General features: G+C 32.2%; 1 protein-coding gene across 1 annotated transcript in view; it reads right to left on the bottom strand.

Moving 5' to 3' along the window:
- LOC133191235 (transmembrane 9 superfamily member 1-like) overlaps positions 1–21,934 on the bottom strand; it is a 63,544-nt gene that overhangs the window by 37,745 nt on the left and 3,865 nt on the right. Inside the window, exons 2-3 of the mRNA XM_061326989.1 lie at positions 15,651–15,740; positions 11,623–11,704 (exon numbers count right to left, since the gene is read on the bottom strand). Coding sequence (XP_061182973.1) covers positions 11,623–11,704; positions 15,651–15,740 — 172 coding nt within the window. The remainder of the gene's footprint in view (positions 1–11,622; positions 11,705–15,650; positions 15,741–21,934) is intronic.

The raw sequence follows: 21,934 nt of genomic DNA, 5'->3' as shown, positions 1-21,934 counted from the left end.
TGTAATCTAAAATAACTATATTAAGTCTTATATCGTTTTGAAAATATCCAATCCTAAATATTTTTAACCATTTTGTGTGAAGAATTGTGCGTTTGCGCTAGCAATTGTGAAAGATCGTGTAACGTGTAGAATCTTGTGTGTGAAGGATCGTTCGTGTAACAGGTTTAATCGTGTTTTAATCATGCAGAATCGTTCATGTAACGTGATCGTTCGTGTATGTTGTCAACAATAACGTTGCAGCCACTGTACGTGTACATAAATTAGCATATTCAAAATTTAGCACAATCACTGGGCATGGAGTTGTTTGCATAATAATGAATTAGCGCTACCCATGTCCGTGCCATTTGTTGTATATTAAAATGATTTACTAGCGGTATTCATTAATTAACGCATTGTTGTCTGTGCCAAAGCCGTTAAAATATGAAGCTCTCTTTTTTTAAGTACACATACAGTATATCTATTCATGTGGGTCAAAAATAATATGATCTTGTATTTAACTTACCGGTAAGATAATTTTTCTTAATATCAATACACCAGTGTGCAATATTTGTTTTCTCTTCATTATCTTCAAAATATTTTTAAAATGTATTTAATCTTACTATGCACTGAATGTACATAAAAGAGTTTAGATGGTGTTTGACACAACTATTAATCATCTAAAACAATTCCAGTATTTAGTGTGAGCATGGAACATTGTCTTTGGTATAAAAAATAAAAAAGAAGTCATACAGTAAACATATAGTAGATGTCATGCTTTGCGACTCATTCAATTGACTGGAGAATGGGTTTGACAAAAACATTGTCATGTGATGAAAAATGCCTTCCATAAAAGGTAGAGTACCCAACTTGTCAAGGAGTGTAGAAATTTTCATACAAATCCATGCAGTAGCTTCTAAGAACACATCAGACAAAATCATGTCTACCGACAGAAGAACATGCAGATTCCAATATACCCCTCTAAACTTCGATGAAATCCCACGAAATTTAATTTTCACAGTATGCATTTGTCAATAACACTCTGGAACAAAAAATTTAAGATGTCACTTAAAACATGTTCATGCCCAGGATTTATTAAAATTGAATGATTTAATTTCAGTTGCGTTTAATAATCTATTAACTTTAATGGTGTGTGGTGAAAATTGTGGTTGGAAAGGTGTGGATTCTGGAAAAACAGGGTATATGTGCTAATAAGTAGCTATGATCTGACCTTTATATTTATAATTAAAAAAATAACAGACGGAATATGAGCTCATGGCAATATATATACTTTATAGAAATACGTGTACCAAAGCTTGCATGAATACATTGTACATGTGAAACTCTGAACCCCCCGGGTGGCAGTCACTGTGGAATAAACTCAGGGTTCCTCCCACTTGTTAGTCTGTGACCTGATCCATTCAGCCATGGTGTCTTAATTGATGAAGATTTGTGGGATTAAAATCAATAAATTTGTAGAAATCAAATTGGGACACCTAGTTCACCTGTTGAATCAAGCATTTGGCAATGTGTATATATATATATATATATATATATATATATATATAATGTATACATTTTGTATATTCTATATTAATTGCACAGATTTTGGGGGCAAAGTAATCAATAACACATCTCTTATTGGGAAGATGACAATTATCAGCAATGGGCACCTGTTTTTTAAAGAAATGATTCAAATAATCTTAACCTCAGAGAACGTTGTAAAGAACTGGGTACATTAAGTATAACAGAGCGGCCCTGTCTCCAAATTTGATTTCAGTTTTTTTACAAACATGCCGATGATATGTCCTTTCAAAATCATTTTATTTTTTTTAATTATCACAAACCGTTTTTCCATCAGAGGTCTCGAAAAATGGGGAGTTTACTTTAGAAATTACAAATTTTGACGTGATAACGTCATCACGGCGTTACTGATTTTAACGTTACGTTAAAAGAAATCTGTCAATTCTCTGAACTGGAAACTATTTACTTTAACCTGCCTTATGTTCCAGAAAACAATTTTTAACTTTTATTTCAATTCATCATAATGTATATCTTTGATAGCTGGAAGGAGTAAAATAATTTAAAGGTAATATAATTTTATTACAAACATTTTCATCAGACAAGTAATGAAGCTTGATTCATCCATACAGACGAGACAAGGTAGTTCTTCTTTTGAAATTGTGCTCGTATCAAATTTATAATTTTTTTATGTAAAAATATCCTAATGATTTCTTCAGTCATTTTCCGCATTGTCTATGAAGTTACATTAAAATTTTTAAAAGATACATGAATCAGTATTAAAAAGAAAATTGGAACGTCCTTTATAAAGTTGTCAAAATTGGATTTTTGGCAATGATCACTCCCCTTTTCCATTCTAACAAATTGCAGCGCTATTAATTTCGTATTTTCATTTTTTTTTTTTTTTTTGATAAACGTATAAATTACTCACTCTTATGGGGTTACAAGGTGTCTTAAACTGCGTTAAAAAAAATTTCTCTGATGATAGGATTTCTTTTGTAGATCGTTATTTACATTGTATTCATTCCAGTGGATCTGCTTTACTGCACGGTTCATGTAAAATACCCTCACCAGGAACAATCCCCAACATACTTACACACATTTACTTTCTATGTTAAAACCACAAGAGGAGACTGGTTATATGAGTCCTGATTGATGAGGCCATTCCAAGTTTTTTCTTTGTTTAGCGTCCGTCCTAACCTATCTTCCTATCCGAGAAAACACACAAACCAAAAGGGGAAAAACGCAGCATTTTCAGAACAGTTCTAGAATTTCTTATTATCATTTGAGACCTCTCCTCGTCATAAAACTTAGTTAAACTATACTAGTTTTTTGAAATAAAAAAAATTAATACACCACTTAAAAAAGAGAGATGTCAATCCCAAAAGAGTAAAATGCATTTCAGAGATTCGTATTTGTTGATTTTAATTTGAGCTAACTTTGTGTTTGTGTTTCAAAGATTTGTATTTATCAATTTTAATTTGTGTTTGTTTTTAATTTCATAACCTCAAAACCAATTTGTCCGCGTACAATGCACATAAAAAAAACTTGGAATGGTCTTATCATAACTTGCGTTACAGACCTTTAAAAATTTTGCTTCAAATAAAAACCGTGAATCTCCAAAAGGCTTAAAAAAGGGTGTGCAATTTGTTTAGATCAATTTTACGATGAACAAAATATTTTATATAGCCAATGCTAATAATTTAATTTTAGAGACAAACACATTAATTTGCATGTACATATTCATTACTTGATTCACAAAATCGAAAATTATATGCCTAAATCTGCGTAGTGAATTCGACAGGAAAGGGATTCATAAGACTGTAGTACACTCTAACGGGCATAATTCCCTAAAACTAAAAGTTAAAAAAAATAAGGATATAATATTATATGTATGATTTGTATATAGAGTTTATCCGCATCAGCTATGAAAATATGCGCATGTCGTCTTCAAAGCAATGCAGCATGAAACGGCAGACACTTGCATTGATATCGATCAGTAAAAGATCGATCAACGGTCACAGTTCAGTGGGGAGCCAAAGGAAATTGGAAAGGGATGTATTTAGTTTTAAATTCTTGATATAATTTTTTATTGATACTCATTACAGTACATGTATAATTTGATTATCAGTAAGCCTCCCCCTTCTATTTACATAGAGACAAAATACAAATAATTGAAATGCAGAATAACTGAACACTCACATAGAAGAATCAAAATTCACTTCCACGTCCCTTTTTATAAGCTACATAGAGGTTTTATTTCTAGTTCAGTTATCAAATTATATGAAATCTTATGTTATTTTGTTACTTGTGGGAACAATACGCAAAACACATCACAGTGCTTCTTTATAGAGTTATCCTTGTCATTCCCGGATTATATCACTAGCTTGATTATGTTTCTTTTTCATGTAAGTGTCTGATAAAAAAATTTTTAAAAAATATACCTAACAAACTGCTGACATGAATTGCAAGACGATACATCACGTCATCTACTAAGACAAAAACTGCATTAAAATAGATAAAGATTTTCTTTAGAACTCCTCCCTATGTTTACATGTTACACAGCCGTAGACACATGTATTTGATATAATTATTTCGGTGACAATGATAATTTTATCACTTGCTTTGCATACATTAACTCTCTGGGGCATTTCCTTGTGCATTTGTCCTTGTAGTAACGATAAAATACTTTTAATTTGTTTTTTTTTCTGGAACGGATTATCATCACAGACAGACGTTGAATCTTTAAAATTTAGCGATAATGTGCACCGTCGTTTTCACAGAGGTGATATTGGACAGGACGCTTCTCCAGTCCCGATGAACATCTATTGGAATACTAAACATATATTACCAGGTACTATTATTTTATGGATAATCTGGATAAAATCCTTTTAAAAATACTCGCTTACTTCAAGATTAACAGTAGTGTACATGTAGTTAATATGTACATTCGTTTTTTATACAGATAAATATCTAAAGAGTAATCTTTTTTTTTTTTTTTTTTTTTTTTTTTTTCATTTCAAGACTTGGAATGCCTTAAAATGTATTAGGAAAACAATTTCTGAAGAAAAAAAAATAACGAGATAAACCATGGATTATATGGAGCGGAAAGGGGGTGTCTTGTCCACAAGTAATGCAAGATGGTGTTTGTATTTCTTACAGAACTGCATGGGAACAGATAATCTTTATTTATGGACAATAAAAAAGGTTGATTGTATCATGTTTCACTTAAATTTTCATAGAAAATACCGAAAGCGTACACCACTGTATACGTTTTTTAAGCATTATAAACTTGGTCAACATAATTATCTAAAACTCTTTGTAAATTATAAATTAAACCCAATTTTACTTGAAAACACTGATGTCAATATTCCGATCAGCATGATAAATGTATATATAATTAATAAGTGTAAATACATGTAAGAACTTTTCCATTCCCAGCTGCTGACCTTCAATAAGTAAATGTAGGCCGGCAGTGGCAGATTTAGAAGTATTTTGTCATAGGCTATATAAAACACATCCTGATTATGCGATAAAACACAAGAATCCTTTCTGACATAATTAATTTTGTCAAATAAAAATCTGCAACAATACAGTGACAAGGATAAGTTTTGAAAAGAAATGTTCAAATGGTGTCTGCTATACATGTAATCCAAGCTTCCAATCTAACCCCCCCCCCCCCAAAAAGTTAGTTATTGTCTTTTGACATTCATGAATCCCAGACATATATAAATTGAAAACGAATAAAACATGCTTAAAAAAGCTGATGATTTTCAATAAAAATGTTAAAAATAATCTTTTCTTAAAGTCAAATAAAGTCAATGTCCACTATGAAGGAGACGCGCGTTTTAATTGGAGGTACATGTAGTGTTAAATGTAAATTGATTGTCTGAACCATCCCAACTTATGTCGTTAAATTACTTTTTCACGCTGTAAATATTGATTGAATATTTATCATAGTTGCAAAGACTGAAGAAATTGTTTCAAGTACATATTTTCAACATGATTGCTCTTTGTGACGTCATTTTTTTCAATGCATTGCGTCACTAATTTACATGTAATGTCCCATAGTAAATTTCACTGAGAAAGGTTCATATGGTTTTCATTTACATAAATAATTGTATTAAATTAATTTTTTTCAAATGCAGAATTGAATTTAAAAGACAATAGAAAAATAATAAACCCTTCAGATATAGAATTAAACAATTAATTTCTTTAAAAATATAGATTTTATTGTGGAGAAAAGGTGACGTCTATCCAAAAATGCAGCATTTTTTACTTCAGTTTTTTGTAAAAACGGATGTGGCCGCACTTTTGTAAGGTTATTTTTTCTCTTTAATATTAAAAATTGTAGTGTATTTGTTCTTTCTGCAAAGTTTCGCATACATACTCGGATGCGGCCATATCGAAATATAGACTTGAAGAGGAGGAAAACGTCCAAAATAGGGGAATTCCGGAATATTAGACCGGTTTTGAACGTTATATAAATTAAAGGGCACGTGAGTTGAGAAAAATTTATTCCTATTTCAAACACAGGTAAACCTTAACAGTTAATTGATACAATTGATAGAATGTAATCGTGCGTTTGATTTTTGCTGATTTTATAGGGCCGTAAATTGGTCTTAACGTACCCAGCTCTTTTCCATCTAGAAAAAATGTAAAATAATTTTGAAACGATATATATTTTAAAAGCTAGATTATCATGTGATTTTTAACAATTAAGAAACAAAATTTACAATAATTATTCAGGTTCTACTACAAGTGGCATAAATAATTCAAAATTCTGTCTCTTCTTTCACTGCAAGATATTTCCCTGAAAACCAATATTACTGATTAGACAGTGTTAGATGAACGCAAGAAACATGAAAAAACTATATATCAGCAAAAAAAAAAATAAATAAATAAGAAAACATTTTTTTCATGATTATATTAAGAGCATTTTGATCAATATCCTTGATTTTTTTTCCAGATATTTATTCATTTAACAACTTAATTATTAAATTGAAAAAACATGTGAAAATATTTATCGCTTATATAGAGATTTTACAGAAAGAACAAGAGGCCCAAGGGCCTTAACAGTCACCTGAGTATAACACAACAATTTAGAGGATCCATAGAGTATAAAATGAACTGAAAGGTGAAGCTTTGTTGCCCAAAAGCAAGAAAAATAGAGTGATCAGGATCAACAAAATAATTAGTCTAGCATTCATTAACAGTTCATAAATTAGGTCCTAATCTGTGTCTCATTTATCACTCTCACCAGACAGTATGTGAACAAACTAATCAGTACTTCTGTACTCTTTTATTTCCTTGTTGAAATCTCTTACATTGGCCTCTCTTGGTCTTTGATGAACATTTAATAAGACAAGTTCTTTTTCTCTCATTTTTATTTATCTATTATTTACAAGTCTACATGATCATTAAAACTATGAAAGTACTTTTTGTATTATACAGTAAAACTTCTTGCATAATTCTTTTATTCTATTAACCTTTCAACTACATTATTTACAGTGATTAATTATCACAAGTAAATGGCAAAGGGGAATAACTCCTCTCAGTAGAATACAAATGAATAGAGCCCTGGCCTGGACCAGAACACTTGACCAAATGGTCCTGATGTTCAAAAATCTGGTAAAAATACCCTTCCTTATTAAAACTTTTACTCTTTTTGCCTCTGATATGCCCAGGTGCAGAGAAGATTTTTAAAGCATTAATGGATTTTCACTGTAATAGAGCCCCACCCTAACATCTGAGAACCTCTGATCCTGGGACTATGAATTTCACAATTTTTGTAGAGTCACTCTTGCTTATCATAACTATGTATTCAATTTGTTTAAATAATACCCAGGAGTAGAGAAGAAGATTTTCAAAGAAATAATGCACCTTCACTATTATAATAGTGATCTACATGTATATAGCCCCGCCCTAGCACCAGAACCCCTGACCCTGGGGTCATGAATTTCATAATTTTGGTAGAGTCATCCTTGCTTATCATAACAATGTATTCAATTTGTTTAAATAATACCCAGGAGTAGAGAAGAAGATTTTCAAAGAAATAATGCACTTTCACTATATGATCTATATAACCCCACCCTAGCACCAGAACCCCTGACCCTGGGGCCATGAATTTCATAATTTTGGTAGAGTCACTCTTGCTTATCATAACTATGTATTCAATTTGTTTCAATAATACCCAGGAGTAGAGAAGAAGATTTTCAAAGAAATAATGCACTTTCACTATATGATCTATATAGCCCCACCCTAGCACCAGAACCACTGACCCTGGGGCCATGAATTTCACAATTTTGGTGGAGGGCTTAATGCTTATTACAATCATGCCAACAGTTTGACTGCTTAATGTCTAGGAGTAAAGAAGAAGATTTTTAAAGATTGCATTAATTTTGATGGTTTTGGCCCCACCCCTCAGGCCCCAGGGGGGCAGGGGCCACAAATTTCATAAGTTTTGTTCCCCTTCACCCATAGATGCTATATGTCAAAATTGGTTTGCTGGTTCCAGAGAAGAAGCTGAAAATATTCAAAAGTTTACAACCGACGGACGATGCACGACGACGGACGAAAAGAGATAGCAATAGGTCACCTGAGTGACTCAGGTGACCTAAAAAATAAGGCAATTGTATGTCAGTTAATTAAATTATCATATGAATATTATTATTTTTTATCATTTGAATAATTTTCTTTTTCTAAATTAATTTTCATGCAACAAATTAGAAATTAGAAAATCATTTTGAATTTTTTGAGTCCATAGTTGAATTGCAATTTTTAATATTAATAAAATTATATTTAGACATAAATTTTATAGTCTATAATCACAATTTAACACTTCAGTAAACAATTTAAAGACACATCTAATCATTACCAGTTCAATGTATTTGAATATTTTTATCACAATAAGAATAACAAAAACATTTAAAGATGTAAATAATTTTATTAAATTGTTAAGGAATAATTACTGATAAACTGATGAAAAGTTGATGAAAAGTCACTGAATTATGACTGAAAGGTCACTGAAAGGTGATTGAAAGATGACGGAAAAGGAACGGAAAGGTCACTGAAAGATAACTGAAATGTGTCCGCTGAATGGTGACTGAAAGGTACCTGAATTGTGGCTGAAAGGTCGCTGAAATGTACCTGCGATTCGGTGACTAAATGGCCACTGAAAAGTCACTGAAAGCTGCCTTTCAGTTTTAACTGAAAGGTCTTGTTTCTTCCTGTGTAGGCTTTATAATGCTCGAGGTTTGATCACTTGACCAACTACTATCTTTATTCTAATAGATATACAAAAATTATACTAGTTTTTTTAAGTACAAATAAATTTACAACACTTTTCAATTCTAAATTTAATTACAAAGAAAACAAGAGCAAGTTTCATGAATTCTAATTATTGCACCAAAATTTGTTCACCTGTCCTTTACAAGTTTCACTGGAATCAAGTAATAAATACAGGTGACCTTTCGAATGTCATACATGAAGATTTATTTCTGTAGATCAGTTGTTAGACAATTAAAAACTAAACGTAACCGAGGAAATTACCGGTAATGCTTCATGACAGAGGACTGATCCTACGAAAACAGTAAGTCATGCAGTATCCCGATTTATCGCTTAAGTGCCTAGTTAGTAGGATAAAGGATGACAAAATTACATCAATGCTCTTATAGACTGTTCTATTAGATTCTATTAGATTTTGTGATTTGCAATCTCTATTCCCTATAAGCCTCCTAATGAATTGTAATGATAAAGAAGATATAATGAACTTATTAGCCATTCAGTCCCTTAGTGAACCTATATTTCTAACACATCTAAATGGTCAAAGGAAAAAATGAAGTTAAATATTGTCCCCACTTTGTACTCTAGAATAGGGTCAACATACATTAATCAAAATTAGTCTTAAGTTCTTATTTTCTAATAGTTTCAATTGTTATTAAAAAAAAATAATAACAAAAAGCTAGCTCTTTGAAAAATAATATTACTCAGCAAAATGCTACATTAAACACTTCATCTCCAGCATAGGAATGGTTTATATCTTTCACTTTTCAGACATAGGACAGTGTAGGAATGGTTTACATATGAAGTATTTAGAATTTGATAAAATGAAATTTATTGTGCTGAGTCCAAATATACCTTAATGTACAAACTATAAAACCTGAGACATAAATAAGTAAAATAACAGTGATCTACAATTGTTTGAAATCTGGAGATACGTGTATCTCAAGGTCCATTTTTCAACCCTCCCTTTTCCCGTTTAAATCACAAATCAGTATATATTTCTTTAACAAATGTTAAAAATATCAAAGATACTGAATTTAAACCTTTTAAATTCTAATGCTTATTTATTCAGAATGTTATATTTTCCTATTAAGTTTCTTTATTTAATATACCAAAGAAGGATTACTGTTTCTTTCATGGGTAAAATCAGATTCTGCAATCGCTTTAGGGTGAGTTAACCATGCATCGGACACATACCTTGCTTCGGACAACTTTAAGCATTAAACTTTCATTGAACCCGAGTCTCCCCGTTTTTTTACTTGTTTCTGTCTTAAAGGTGAAGATTTAAACTTTTTAATGATGCCGATTTTTATTTTCATGTTGTGATAAAAATACCACAAGAATGGCCTTGAAATTACGTCATATTTTGCATCATAAAAGGGGAGTAACCAGAATTTTACGATTTTCCAATTTTTAGAGTTGTCGTTCTTTTAAATAGACGTCAACGGAATGGGTCGGACCTAGGTAAAATTTATCAATGATTGATAATTTTACAGAAATTTTTCAAAAATTTTACTTCAATGTTTGTATAATATTTTTTAGAGTTGTTTTTAACTAGTATGCTTATTTCACTGTACATCGGACACAAATTAATCATGCATCGGACACTTTCCGATGCATGGGTAATCACTTCCATTTTCATATTAAACCCAAATGACAGCTGTTTTTTTACGGAAATAGAAAATAGAAACTCTAAATTTTCAGTGAAGATACAAATAATCGATATATGACAACTAGAAGTGGACTCGATTTATTTCTTTAAACTAGATGATGATAACCCGCACGAGACAAAGGCGCGAGTTGCCATATTACTAGTATTACTAGTACTGTAAAGCCTATTTAAGGCGATGTGATGCAACTATAATCTCTTCACATTTGTGGATCGATATAGTCATCCAAATTTAAAGAGAAGGTTAATTTTTAAATAAAAGATAAAAATGTTTCGATATCACTAATTTTAAAGCACCGAGATCAAGGTATAATATTTTTCTGGTTTAAATATCGGATGTCCGATGCATGGTGAATATTGTCCGATCCGTGGTGAATTCTGACTTATTTCAAAAACGTCAGTTTCTCAATAAATAATATGCTTCGATCATTTTTCCTACATTATTCCCATGTAAAACTCTGATCCCCTGTTGTGGATCCACCCACCTCCGGGGGCCTTGATTTAAACAAATCTAACACATACTACATGAGGAAACTTGCATATTACTATCACTAATCATAGTCCAATAAAGCCTATTGTTCTTGAGAAGATTTTTAAAGATTTTCCCCTATATATTCCCATGTAAAAATTTTATCCCTTATTGTGGTCCCATCTTTGCCCAAAGGGCCAAGATTTGAACAAACTTCTATCTTCACAACCTGGGATTGCTTGCACATTAATGTCACTAATCCTTGCCTTTATTTATTTCTAAAATTTAATCTTGTTTTGTAGCCCTGCCTTACCCACTGGGGCCATGATTTGAAGAAACTTGAATCTAATTTATGTCAGGAAGCTTTCTCTTAGTTTCATCTTTTCTGGCCCAGAGGTACTTGAGAAGATTTTTTAAGACACCCGCCCTATTTCTGCCTGTTCTCGACTTTCCCACTTTCAAGAGTGTGTTGCCCTTCATTTGAACAAACTGGAATTTCTCTGACCCAAAGATGCTTTATGCTAAGATCGGTTGAAATTGGTCCAGTATGTGGTTCTGGAGAAGTAGAAAAGTGAAAAGTTAACAGACAGACAGCTAGACAGCATGATGGATGATGGACAAACTTTGATCAGAAAAACTCCCTTGAGCCTTTAGAAAAGTCTGTTTATTATTTAAAAAATGGACTTTTGGTTTAAATACTTACGTTTAAAATTGATTTCATAAAGTGACACTGCCATTCGGTCTCCATCCAGCACCTCTCCCAGGGTCAAACTCTTGTGTTCTATCTGTGAATATACAAACATTCAAAATTGTGATACTTAAAAATAGGATTCTCCCTCAAAATACAAGAATATCTCCTCTGTTTATGCATGTGAATTAAACATATTCTTTTATCATATTATTTACACAAAAATAAAAATTTATCATTATTCAAAATGAGGTCTCCCATCCCAAACTCTTCTGCAGACCGACATACTTCAAAGTACACTTCTGTGGCTAAAATTTACTATATATCTGATGACAAAAAATATCATTCAATATCTTAATATGTTCACAGCAGGTATTTAGACATCTCCATTCATTTTAAATATTTTGTATTCATTCTACAATTGTTCTTGTTGTGAACACCTTTCACTTTCTTATCCTCTCACTACAACATGCACAAAGTTGCAATTGGATCTATTTAAAAATGTCTTCTTCTTTATCCATATGTCCAACTGTGCAACTGTACAAGTGTTGTGAACACAATTCAAAAAGTACCATTTGATTTTAGTCTTATATTTGCTACAAAGATAGTTGGTGGTCAAAGAAGCCTGTTGGATTCACAGTCAAAAAGTCAAAGATCAAGCTAAAAACATTGATAAAGTGGATGAAATCTCATTTTCAAAGTGAAATATATCAAACCCACTAATTACTTAATTATATGCTAGAGCTAAAATGAAAATAAAATAAAACCATTGCAATTTGGAAGTAAATGGTGAGAACCAAAGACCACGACAGGATTGAAAATGTAAATATAATTTAAATTGTGCAAAATGACTTTCCTGTCTCGCTGTTCAAGTATCAGGTTTGTAAGAAGAAGCAGCTTATTGGTTTTAGAGTCCAAATGGTCAAGGTGAAAGGCAATACCTGGTTATGAAAGCATGATTGTGACCATTTAACATGTTTAACAGTAGTCATAGCTTATTCAGAGAACCTAAGGTCAACAGAAGGTCATTGTCATGGACAGAGGCAGTGGTAAGTACCGTATTTGGCCGAATATAATACGCATTGGTGTAAAATACGCACCCCCCTTTTTGAGCCTGAAACTGGGGGAAAAAACGCAGTTCGGTTGTATTATACGCAGCAGAAAATTTTACCAAGCGGTGTTCTGAACTTTTGAAAATCGCGGTAATTTGCTATGAAAATCGGCGCGGAGATAAAGTGCCGAAAATTTACAGAACACGATATTTTATTCAAATGCGTTTTTATTTTTTAATCTTGACTTTCCATATCGCAGCAATCTGGAGGAAATTATTTATTTTAACAAAGCACGAGATAATGTTGCATTAAAAGTATTAGAGTTTATTATTAATTTTTTTTTTAGCAAACGGTGATATTGAAATAATACGTCGCCGTATTCTAACTATTCTTTGTGGAAATAATTTTATTTCAACAAAGCAAGAGATAATGTTGCAAGTTTAACAGTTGTCATATTTATTTTTAGTTTAAGGTAATCATGTTGAAAATTATGTAAATTTAACAGGGCAAGCGATATTGCAACATCAAAGTAATCAAAGACTACGATTTTCCTCTTTTGAACTTGAAATTAATTAATCAAATAAATAGTTGATGTTATAAAAATAAAATCAAAATTTAACAAGCGTATAAAGTGTAGCTATCAACACACCTCCAAAGCTGTGAAAAATGATGTACAAAGGTGGGATATATGTCTTCATACATCGAGGTAATCTTCGTGGATATCTTATTTTCAACAGAGCACGAGTAAATTATAACACTTAAGTTTCAACATACTTCATATTTCCTTTTTTAACTCTCAATCATTTTAACATGAGGCCGATATAAGATAAAGTAAAATTACATTTAACAAGCGTTTAACAGTTTAATTTATTACCTAACCTACTATATAAATTGTAATTAGGCATTTTGAACTGTTTCCTGATTCTTTTTAATGTTTTTGCAAATCATGAAACAGTCAAAACTGTTTACCTGGTCACAGAATGAACTGTTGCATGGCTGAACTGTTCCATTATGACGTCATAATTAATACCCCGTACTTTACAGCTTTAATATTGAATTATGTATTAATTAAAGCATTTTCATTCAATTTGAAATTATCATCTGAAAAGTAATCCTGATATATAATCAATTTAATATCATTTCGAAGAAGAGGCCATGAACACCTTTTCTGAGGGTAATTTGGGGAAAATGTAGGCCCCTTTCACTCAGTATAGTTCTTTGCCATACACGTGTAATATTCAAATCTTCAAGACATCATTATGTTGTTTACTACATATTTTTTTTTTCAATTTATTAGTGCATGATAATATCACATCCATTAATTTTTCTGAACACCAATCGGTGTGAGAATTTGATTAATAGTTTGTTTTTAAAAAATAATACATGTACAAACATTTGTCGATGTATTTTAAAGGCCATTGATTATTATGTCGATATCATTACTTTAAGAAATTATATAGTAGGTTAGGTAATAAAACACTTATTTCATGACAACTCGGGAAACAGTCAAACTGTTGTCCCTCGATAATGGGGAAGACCTGGGAAACTGTTGCCCGAGGCCGAAGGCCGAGGGCAACAGTTTCCCAGGTCTTCCCCATTACCTCGGGACAACAGTTTGACTGTTCCCCTCGTAGTCATGAAATAAGTGTATAGTGTCGTAATCAACACACGCTTATACATACGAAATATCATAAACCAACCCCCGTTTTTTAACAAAGAAAATAATCATGGCCATTAATAAGGGCAGTAAATAATCAGTGCTCTAACTGTAAAAACTATGCTTTGGAGTCAGTAAACAATTTAACTGCCCGGAGGGGTGTTGAATGGTAATTATCAAGTGACAAGCGCACGTGTTCACAACATTAGCTTCCATTCATTGGGACGTATAGAGGGGTGTTTATGTTGAAATGAATTTTCACTGAGTATCTAAAACCTAAAATAAATTTTATTGTATTGTATTTCATTAAAAAATGACTTATTACTTTTTTGACCGAGTGTCTGATTAGGTACATGTGTACTATGATTACGGAAGCACGTGGCAAAGGAATGTGTGAACATCTATAAATAACATCGTTAATGGAGGCCTACATGGAGACGATAAACATGTAGCTCAAATTAATTTTAACTTGGTTTTAAATTTAATTTAACTATCAAAAGGTTATAAATATAACATTTTTAACAAGTCTATATTCCAACAATAACTTTCCGAAGTTTTAAATACGGCGATAAACAGCAAGAAATTGCACAAGTCTCTAGGTAATACTACGGTATGTGCGTATGATAGCCGTGTTTCACATGAAAGAAAAACCTATCAAAATCCCATTGTGGTGTGAAATACGCACCCCTTTCTCACATAAAATTATTTTGGGAAAAAAGTGCGTATTATATTCAGCCAAATACGGTATTGATAATAGTGGTCACCACATTAATTGTACGTAAAACCAAATTCATGAGCTCAGTGACACATTTTCATTGTGTGGAGGTGAGAAGTACATGTATATTTAACAAGTTACAACACAGGCAAACCTCATGTTCTTTCCAACAAGTTAAACTGAGATGAGACTAAAATATCTATAACATTACTATACTTTCCATGTCCAATATGTAAATTGTAAGCCTAATCATTTAGTCCAAGATCATAAACCTATAAATTGCTTTTAACATTAATACCAGTGTATGAAGTTTGATGAAAATATGTTTATATGAAACTTAGCTAATTGCAACATGAGGAAAAGTAGGGTCATATTAAAACAGAAGATCTAGGTAAAAAAATATGAAACAGTTGAATTGTCCTCACCAACATGTATCTGTGTATGAACTACATACATGTATATAAACTATGTAGAAAAAAGATGTCAAACCTAACAGAGGGTTTTTAAGGTCAGAAGATCATGACAATTGAAGTTGATCATGAGATGGCCAAGACAAACACTACATGCCCAGGCAGTATACAGGGTGGAGCAAAAATATATCTCACTTTTTTTAATTTACCTTTTTGGGTCGGCACACTGGTAACTGGTAGTAGTGATATGTTTCATGTGGATTGAAGTATGGACCAACTTTGTTTACATAAAGTACAACCTGAAAATACATCATAAAATAAATAAAATGATGCAATGCAGTTATGTTCAGTGAGTTAAAGAAGGTGTTGAAATTTTAAGAGACCCTTTTCCTAATAATCATTAGGCCACATCAATAAAATTATTTGTTCATTGGACCCGCGCGCTTGTATTAAAACAAAACTATTCAAATAATATTAATTTCAATTTCCCACACCATGGAAATTCTGTGCTATATTCTATTCAATCTCTGCTATATTTTTCGTATTTTAATTCTGCTTTCTCTGCAAATCAGGAAAAATGTAATTGTCCGCTCAAATTTTTTCACGCTCCGCCTAAAAATTTTGCCTACAAAAAAATAATAATTTTATTATTTAACCGCTTGCCCGCTTGTTCTTTTTTCATCAAATGTCCGACGAACGAGAAATTAAATTGGTGTGGCCTCATTGTTGTATTCATTTGAAACTAGAACAGGACATGAAACTCCTTCCTCTGGTTCACATTTGTATTGCAACATGACCATAATGTACTGTGTCTGTTTGGTCTGAAGTAATAGTATTATATTAAATAACAAAAAAAAAATTCTTTTCTTATGCCCCCGTAATTGAAGATTTGGGGGTATATAGTTTTTGCCCTGTCCATCTGTTTGTCTGTAAAAACTTTAACCTTGCCCATAACTTTTGATTGGTTGGAGCTATGGCTTTCATATTTCACATGTGTATTCCTTGTGACAAGACCTTCCTTTGGGTACAAACATATTTGACCTCTTGACTATGACCTTGGAGTTTGACCCACTTATGCAAAAATTACCCAACTTTAACCTTGGCCATAACTTTTAAACAGTTGGTGCTAGAGCGTTCATATTTCACATGTGTATTCATCGTGACAAAATGTTCCCATGGGTGTAAAAATTTTTGACCTTAAATGGCCTTAGAGTTTGACCCACTTTTAAAAAAATTTAATCTTGGCCATAACTTTTGAATAGTTAGCACTAGGGCTTTCAAATTTCTCACATATATTCCTTGTGACAAGACCTTCCTTTGGATACTAACAATTATGATCTGTTGACGTTGGAGTTTGACTTACTTTTAAACAACTTTAATCTTTGCCCTAACTTTTGAACAGTTGGTGCTAGGGCTTTTATATTTTGCATGTGTATTTCTTATGACAAGGTCTTCCCCTGCATACCATTAATTTTGACCTTTTGACCTTGACCTTGAAATTTGACCCACTTTTAGAAAACATTAACCTTGACCATAATTTTTGAATGGTTGGTGCTTGATCTTTCATATTTACCAGGTATATCCATTGACACAAGTCCTTTTTTTGGGTGACAATCTCTTGACTTTGACCTTGGAGATTGACTTGCATTTGTGAAAATTAAACTTTTGCCATAAGCTGCCATACAAGGGCATCAGTGTTTCACAAACACATCTTTTTTTCTAAAATACAGGCCAATGTCACAGACTTTCAGTGTGATTGAACTGCTCTTACTGAGATTTATGGGTTATCTCTGTATGAAGTTGAATGGAGTAATTCTTTACTTCATTCAATAAATATACTATGAGTGAAAAGAGAAGTCAAGGTCATTAATTAAAGGTCAAGGTAAAAAAAATAATGACCATCTCAATTGCTCTCATTAATAAATATACCTGTGTATGAAGTTTGATAAATATAGGTTCCAAAATCAGTGCCAGTTATTTATAGCTATGAAAAACAAAATAGCAGACGTGATAATCAGTGAGTTTAGAGAGCCCATTATGAGGGAAAAATTCCGAATTTTGTTCAAAGTTGCAATTTGAGTACTGAAAGCAAAACAACATAATTGACAATGACAGAATTATATAAAATACGCTAAAATTGTAATGGTATGCAGGTCTGCATCAGACCTTCAGAAAATTTTGGATTTTTCAGGATTTGGAACTAGAGTTTAGATGAAAAGCATTTTGGACTCTTTCATATTTTTTTCCTTTCAAATTTTTAAATTTCTAATTTTTTTTTGATTTTCTAAAGAAAAATTACTTCTCAATCAATCAAATTAATTATGAATGATTTTTAAATTCTTGTGTTGTTCATATTCACAGTTACAATCTGGAATTTGAGTGTTATATACTGGTATACTAGTATGTATTTTTAAAGTTAAACTGCCTAAATACACTCAGAATTTAAATATCAAACAGCCGTGTATTTCAATGTCACAGTCATGTACATTTGGTCTAGTAAGCCATCATTTGGTCTGGTAAAATATCCTATCCATACTGCTAGGCTATCAGACTTTAGGTCCTTGAAAAATTTTCAACTTTCAACCATCACTAGCAAGCACAGTGAGCAATGCTTTCACTGCAAGCTCTTGTTATGGCAGCACCTGGATGAAGAGAAAATTCAGACAGTCTGCACATTGACCAAAGTGAATTTTTTAATAAGGCCACTTAAACACTATGTCCTCACAATAACAAGACAATAGTTGACAAGTTAAAACAAGAGCCCCATTGGCCACAATGCTCACCTGAGTTACCTTAACTCTGATGTTCTTCTTCAGATTTTAAATATATATATATATATATATTCCTTGAAATATTGTGACCCCATACTATGGCCCTGATCCTAAAGCTAAGAAATTTCTGAATCCACATACTATGGGGTATCAATAAGACTAACATGGCCCTGCATTATATAGAAGAAATTTCTTTTCCTATATACATGCATTTTGTAAAATTTGATCCTGTTTTTAGTCAACTCTAACCATGCTAAAAAAAAAAAGAAATTCACACAACATGGAAATGTTTGCAAATTGATGGTTTTAATGTGTGTCTTTAGATTTAAAAAAAAAAATATCTTATATAAGTTCCATGCCGAACTGTGGCCCCAAGCTACCCTCTGGGGTCATGAATTTGAACAGTTTAGAATCTACACTATCTCAGAAAACCTACATATAAGTTTCATCTTTTCTGGTTCAGTGGTTCTTGAGGAGAAGATATTTGAGACTTTTCTTATATGTTTCAAACCAGAAGTCTCTGACAAGACTGTAGCTCTCCTGGTTTGAACTTAAAACAAAGGAAGAGAAAAGTAACACTTGGACTTTAAACTTTGCATCAGCAATACATAGAATATTGATCCTTGGTTTAATAGTCTCTTTTTGTGGCAAGATTATTGCAATCAGACTTAAACTATAGGAGAATTGTAGCCTTTTAGAAAATTTTTTAAAAAATTTCAATTATAGTAACCATGGGAACATCATTCATCAAAATCAAAAAGCAAGAAACATTATCAAATGCAGTCAAACCTTGTTATCTCGAACTCGATGGGACCAAGAAAAAACTTTGAGATATCCAAGGATTTGAGATATCGATGGAATTAGAAGTTGGAACTTCTGAATCACTTCTAAATATCCATGGTATTCAGTGTTGGAGATACCAAAGTTCAACTGTATTTCAGTGTAGTCTACTTGTATGGTGAGTTATATTGAAATTAGACTATAATTGTAGGAGGAGTAGTGTTTTGAAAGTATTTCACAGAACTTTCTATTTTTAGTGACCATGGCAACACTGTTCATTGAAATCAAAAACCGATTTATAGAATTATTTATCTTAGTGTAGTTCTACTTGTGTTCCAAGTAATATTGAAATCAGATCAAAACTGTAGGAGGTGTAGCATTTTGAAAATTGTTTACAGAAGGACAGACAGACAGCTAGACAGACGACGGACACCTTACTATCACATAAGCTCTTCTGGTCTCTGACCAATAGAGCTAAAAACTGTAAAAAAAAAAAAATTTAAAAAATCCCTTAATGTGGCCTTAAACTAACCTCAGTATCCATGATTTGAAAAAAAATTTAAAAAAATTAGAATCTAAATTATGTCTAGAATCTTCCAAATAAGTTTCATCTTTTCTAGTTCAGTGGTTTTTGAAAAGAAAATTTTAAAAGATTTTTCTTATTTATTTCAATGTAAAACTTTGATCCTTCATTGTGGCTCCATCCTCCTCCCAGGGTCCATGATTTGAACAAATTACATTTACAATCTACATTATGTCTGATAGCTTTCACACAATTTTCATCTTTTCTAGTCAAGTGTTCTTGAGAAGATTTTAAATAATCTTACATTTCAATGAAAAAATTTGACCCCTCATTGTGGCCCCAACTTACCACTGGGGTCTTTATTTGAACACAATTTAGAATGTACACTTCCTCAGGAAGCTTGCACATAAGTTTCACCTTTTCTGGCCTAGTGGTTCTTGGGAAGAATTTTTTAAAAGATTTTTCTCATAAATTAATTCAATGTAAAACTTTCATCCAATATTGTGGCCCCATCTTACCCCTGGAGGTCATGAATTAAACAATTTGGAATCTACACTTTGTCAAGAAGCCTCGATCCCCAGACTTTTCACCTTTTCTTGCTCAGTGGGTCTTGTGAAGAAGATTTTTAAAAAGTTTCTTGTGGTATATTTCAAGGTATAACTTTCATCCCTTATTGCAGCCCCACTTTAACCTTAGCGGTCATGATTTGAACAATTTTCAACAAAAAAGTTTCACCTCTCTTGCCCTTTGATTGCCCTTAGTGGCCAAACCCTACCAACAGGGATCATGATATGATCAATTTTGAATCTACACAACCTGAGAATGCTTCCAATTAACCATTGCATTCTCATTTTTGGATGTCATCGGTGTGTTATAGGATCGAAAACATCCAAAAATAAGAATTCAATGCTTATACATGTATTTACATTCTCTAATTTTCTCTCTTCATAATTGTTTATTTCATAAATCTTTATTATGAATTTAGTGCCTTTCAGAACTGGTGTGCTTAATAGATGTAAGAGCTGTTTGTGACGTTGGAAAAAATGCAAATGAACATTGCAAGAAAAAAAAGACAAATTAATTTTAAATGCATAGTTGTTGTATTTTACATTAATTTAACAGAGTAGTTATTTCTTTTATTAAATTGAGTCAAAACAATATACATTTTAGTGTTCCTAGATACTGAAAATGCAAATAGTTCCTACTGTGAATTCTACCGCGTGGTGACAAGGTTTCGCATGTTACAGAGATTTGAACGTCGTAGATTTCTAATGGATTTCATAAAGAAAATTACACTGAATGTAAATATATAAATATGATTAATCATGGCTTTCCTATTCTTGAGAAGAAGTTTTTTTTACAAAATTTCCCTATTTATACACATGTAAAACTTTGATCGCCCATAGTGGCCACATTCTACCCCCAGGGGTCATGATTTGAACAAATTTGAATCTAGTACAGTACCTATGAATGCTTCCAGATACATGTAAATATGACCAATCATGGCTTCGCTGTTCTTCAAAAGAAGATTTTTCCAGATTTTTCAGGGCTCTCAATTGTCTATAATTGGGGCCTTTGAAGGGCCCCATTCCCAATTCAAAAAAGGTACCTTTTCTCCCAATCGAATGTGTTAATTTTCCCAATTGTCATTTCTCCAAATAACTAAAAAAAATATTGTTGGATATATAATAATTAAACTTGCTATTTATATTCCTATGTATTGCAAAACAAAAATGTAGTTGATAACAAAGACAAAAAATCCAATATATCATGATTTTTAAGTATCTCAAAATTTCCCAAAAGGTCACGATTTTCCCAATCTTAACGGCCCTGGCCCCATTCTCAAAACCTGGTTTCAGAGCACTGATTTTTCCCATATACCCATGGAAAACTTTGATCCCCCATAGTGGCCCTATCTCAAGAAATCATGATTTGAACAATTTTTAATTTGCACAAGCTGAGGATGCTTCCATATAAATATGATTAATCAGGGTTTTCCTATTTTTGAGAAGATTTTTTCTATTTATACCCATGTAAAACTTCGATAGCCCATAGTGACCACATTCTACCCCTAGGGATCATGATTTGAACAAACTTGAATCTACACTACCTATGAATGCTTCCATATAAATATCACCAATCATGGCTTTCCTATTCTTGAGAAGAAGATTTTTAAATATTTTTTTCCTACACATACCCATGTAGAACTTTGATCCCTCATAGTGGCCACGCCCTCCCCCCGTGAGTCATGATTTTAACAATTTGAATCTACCCTATGTCAGGAATATAATTTTCATATTTTCATATTTTCTGGCCACGTAGTTTAGAGAAGAACATTTTTAAATGACCCCACCCAATTTTTACTTTGGTTGGTTTGGTTGAATTTGGCCCAGTGGTTCTAGAGAAGAAGATGAAATTG

The sequence above is a fragment of the Saccostrea echinata genome, unplaced genomic scaffold (genome assembly GCF_033153115.1).
Source record: "Saccostrea echinata isolate AGI-Se365-2 ecotype Australia unplaced genomic scaffold, CSIRO_AGI_Sech_v1 ptg000023l, whole genome shotgun sequence".
NCBI lineage: Eukaryota > Metazoa > Mollusca > Bivalvia > Ostreida > Ostreidae > Saccostrea > Saccostrea echinata.
The sequence above is the reverse complement of the archived record's forward strand: the minus strand, read 5'-3'. Positions and strand labels throughout refer to the sequence as shown.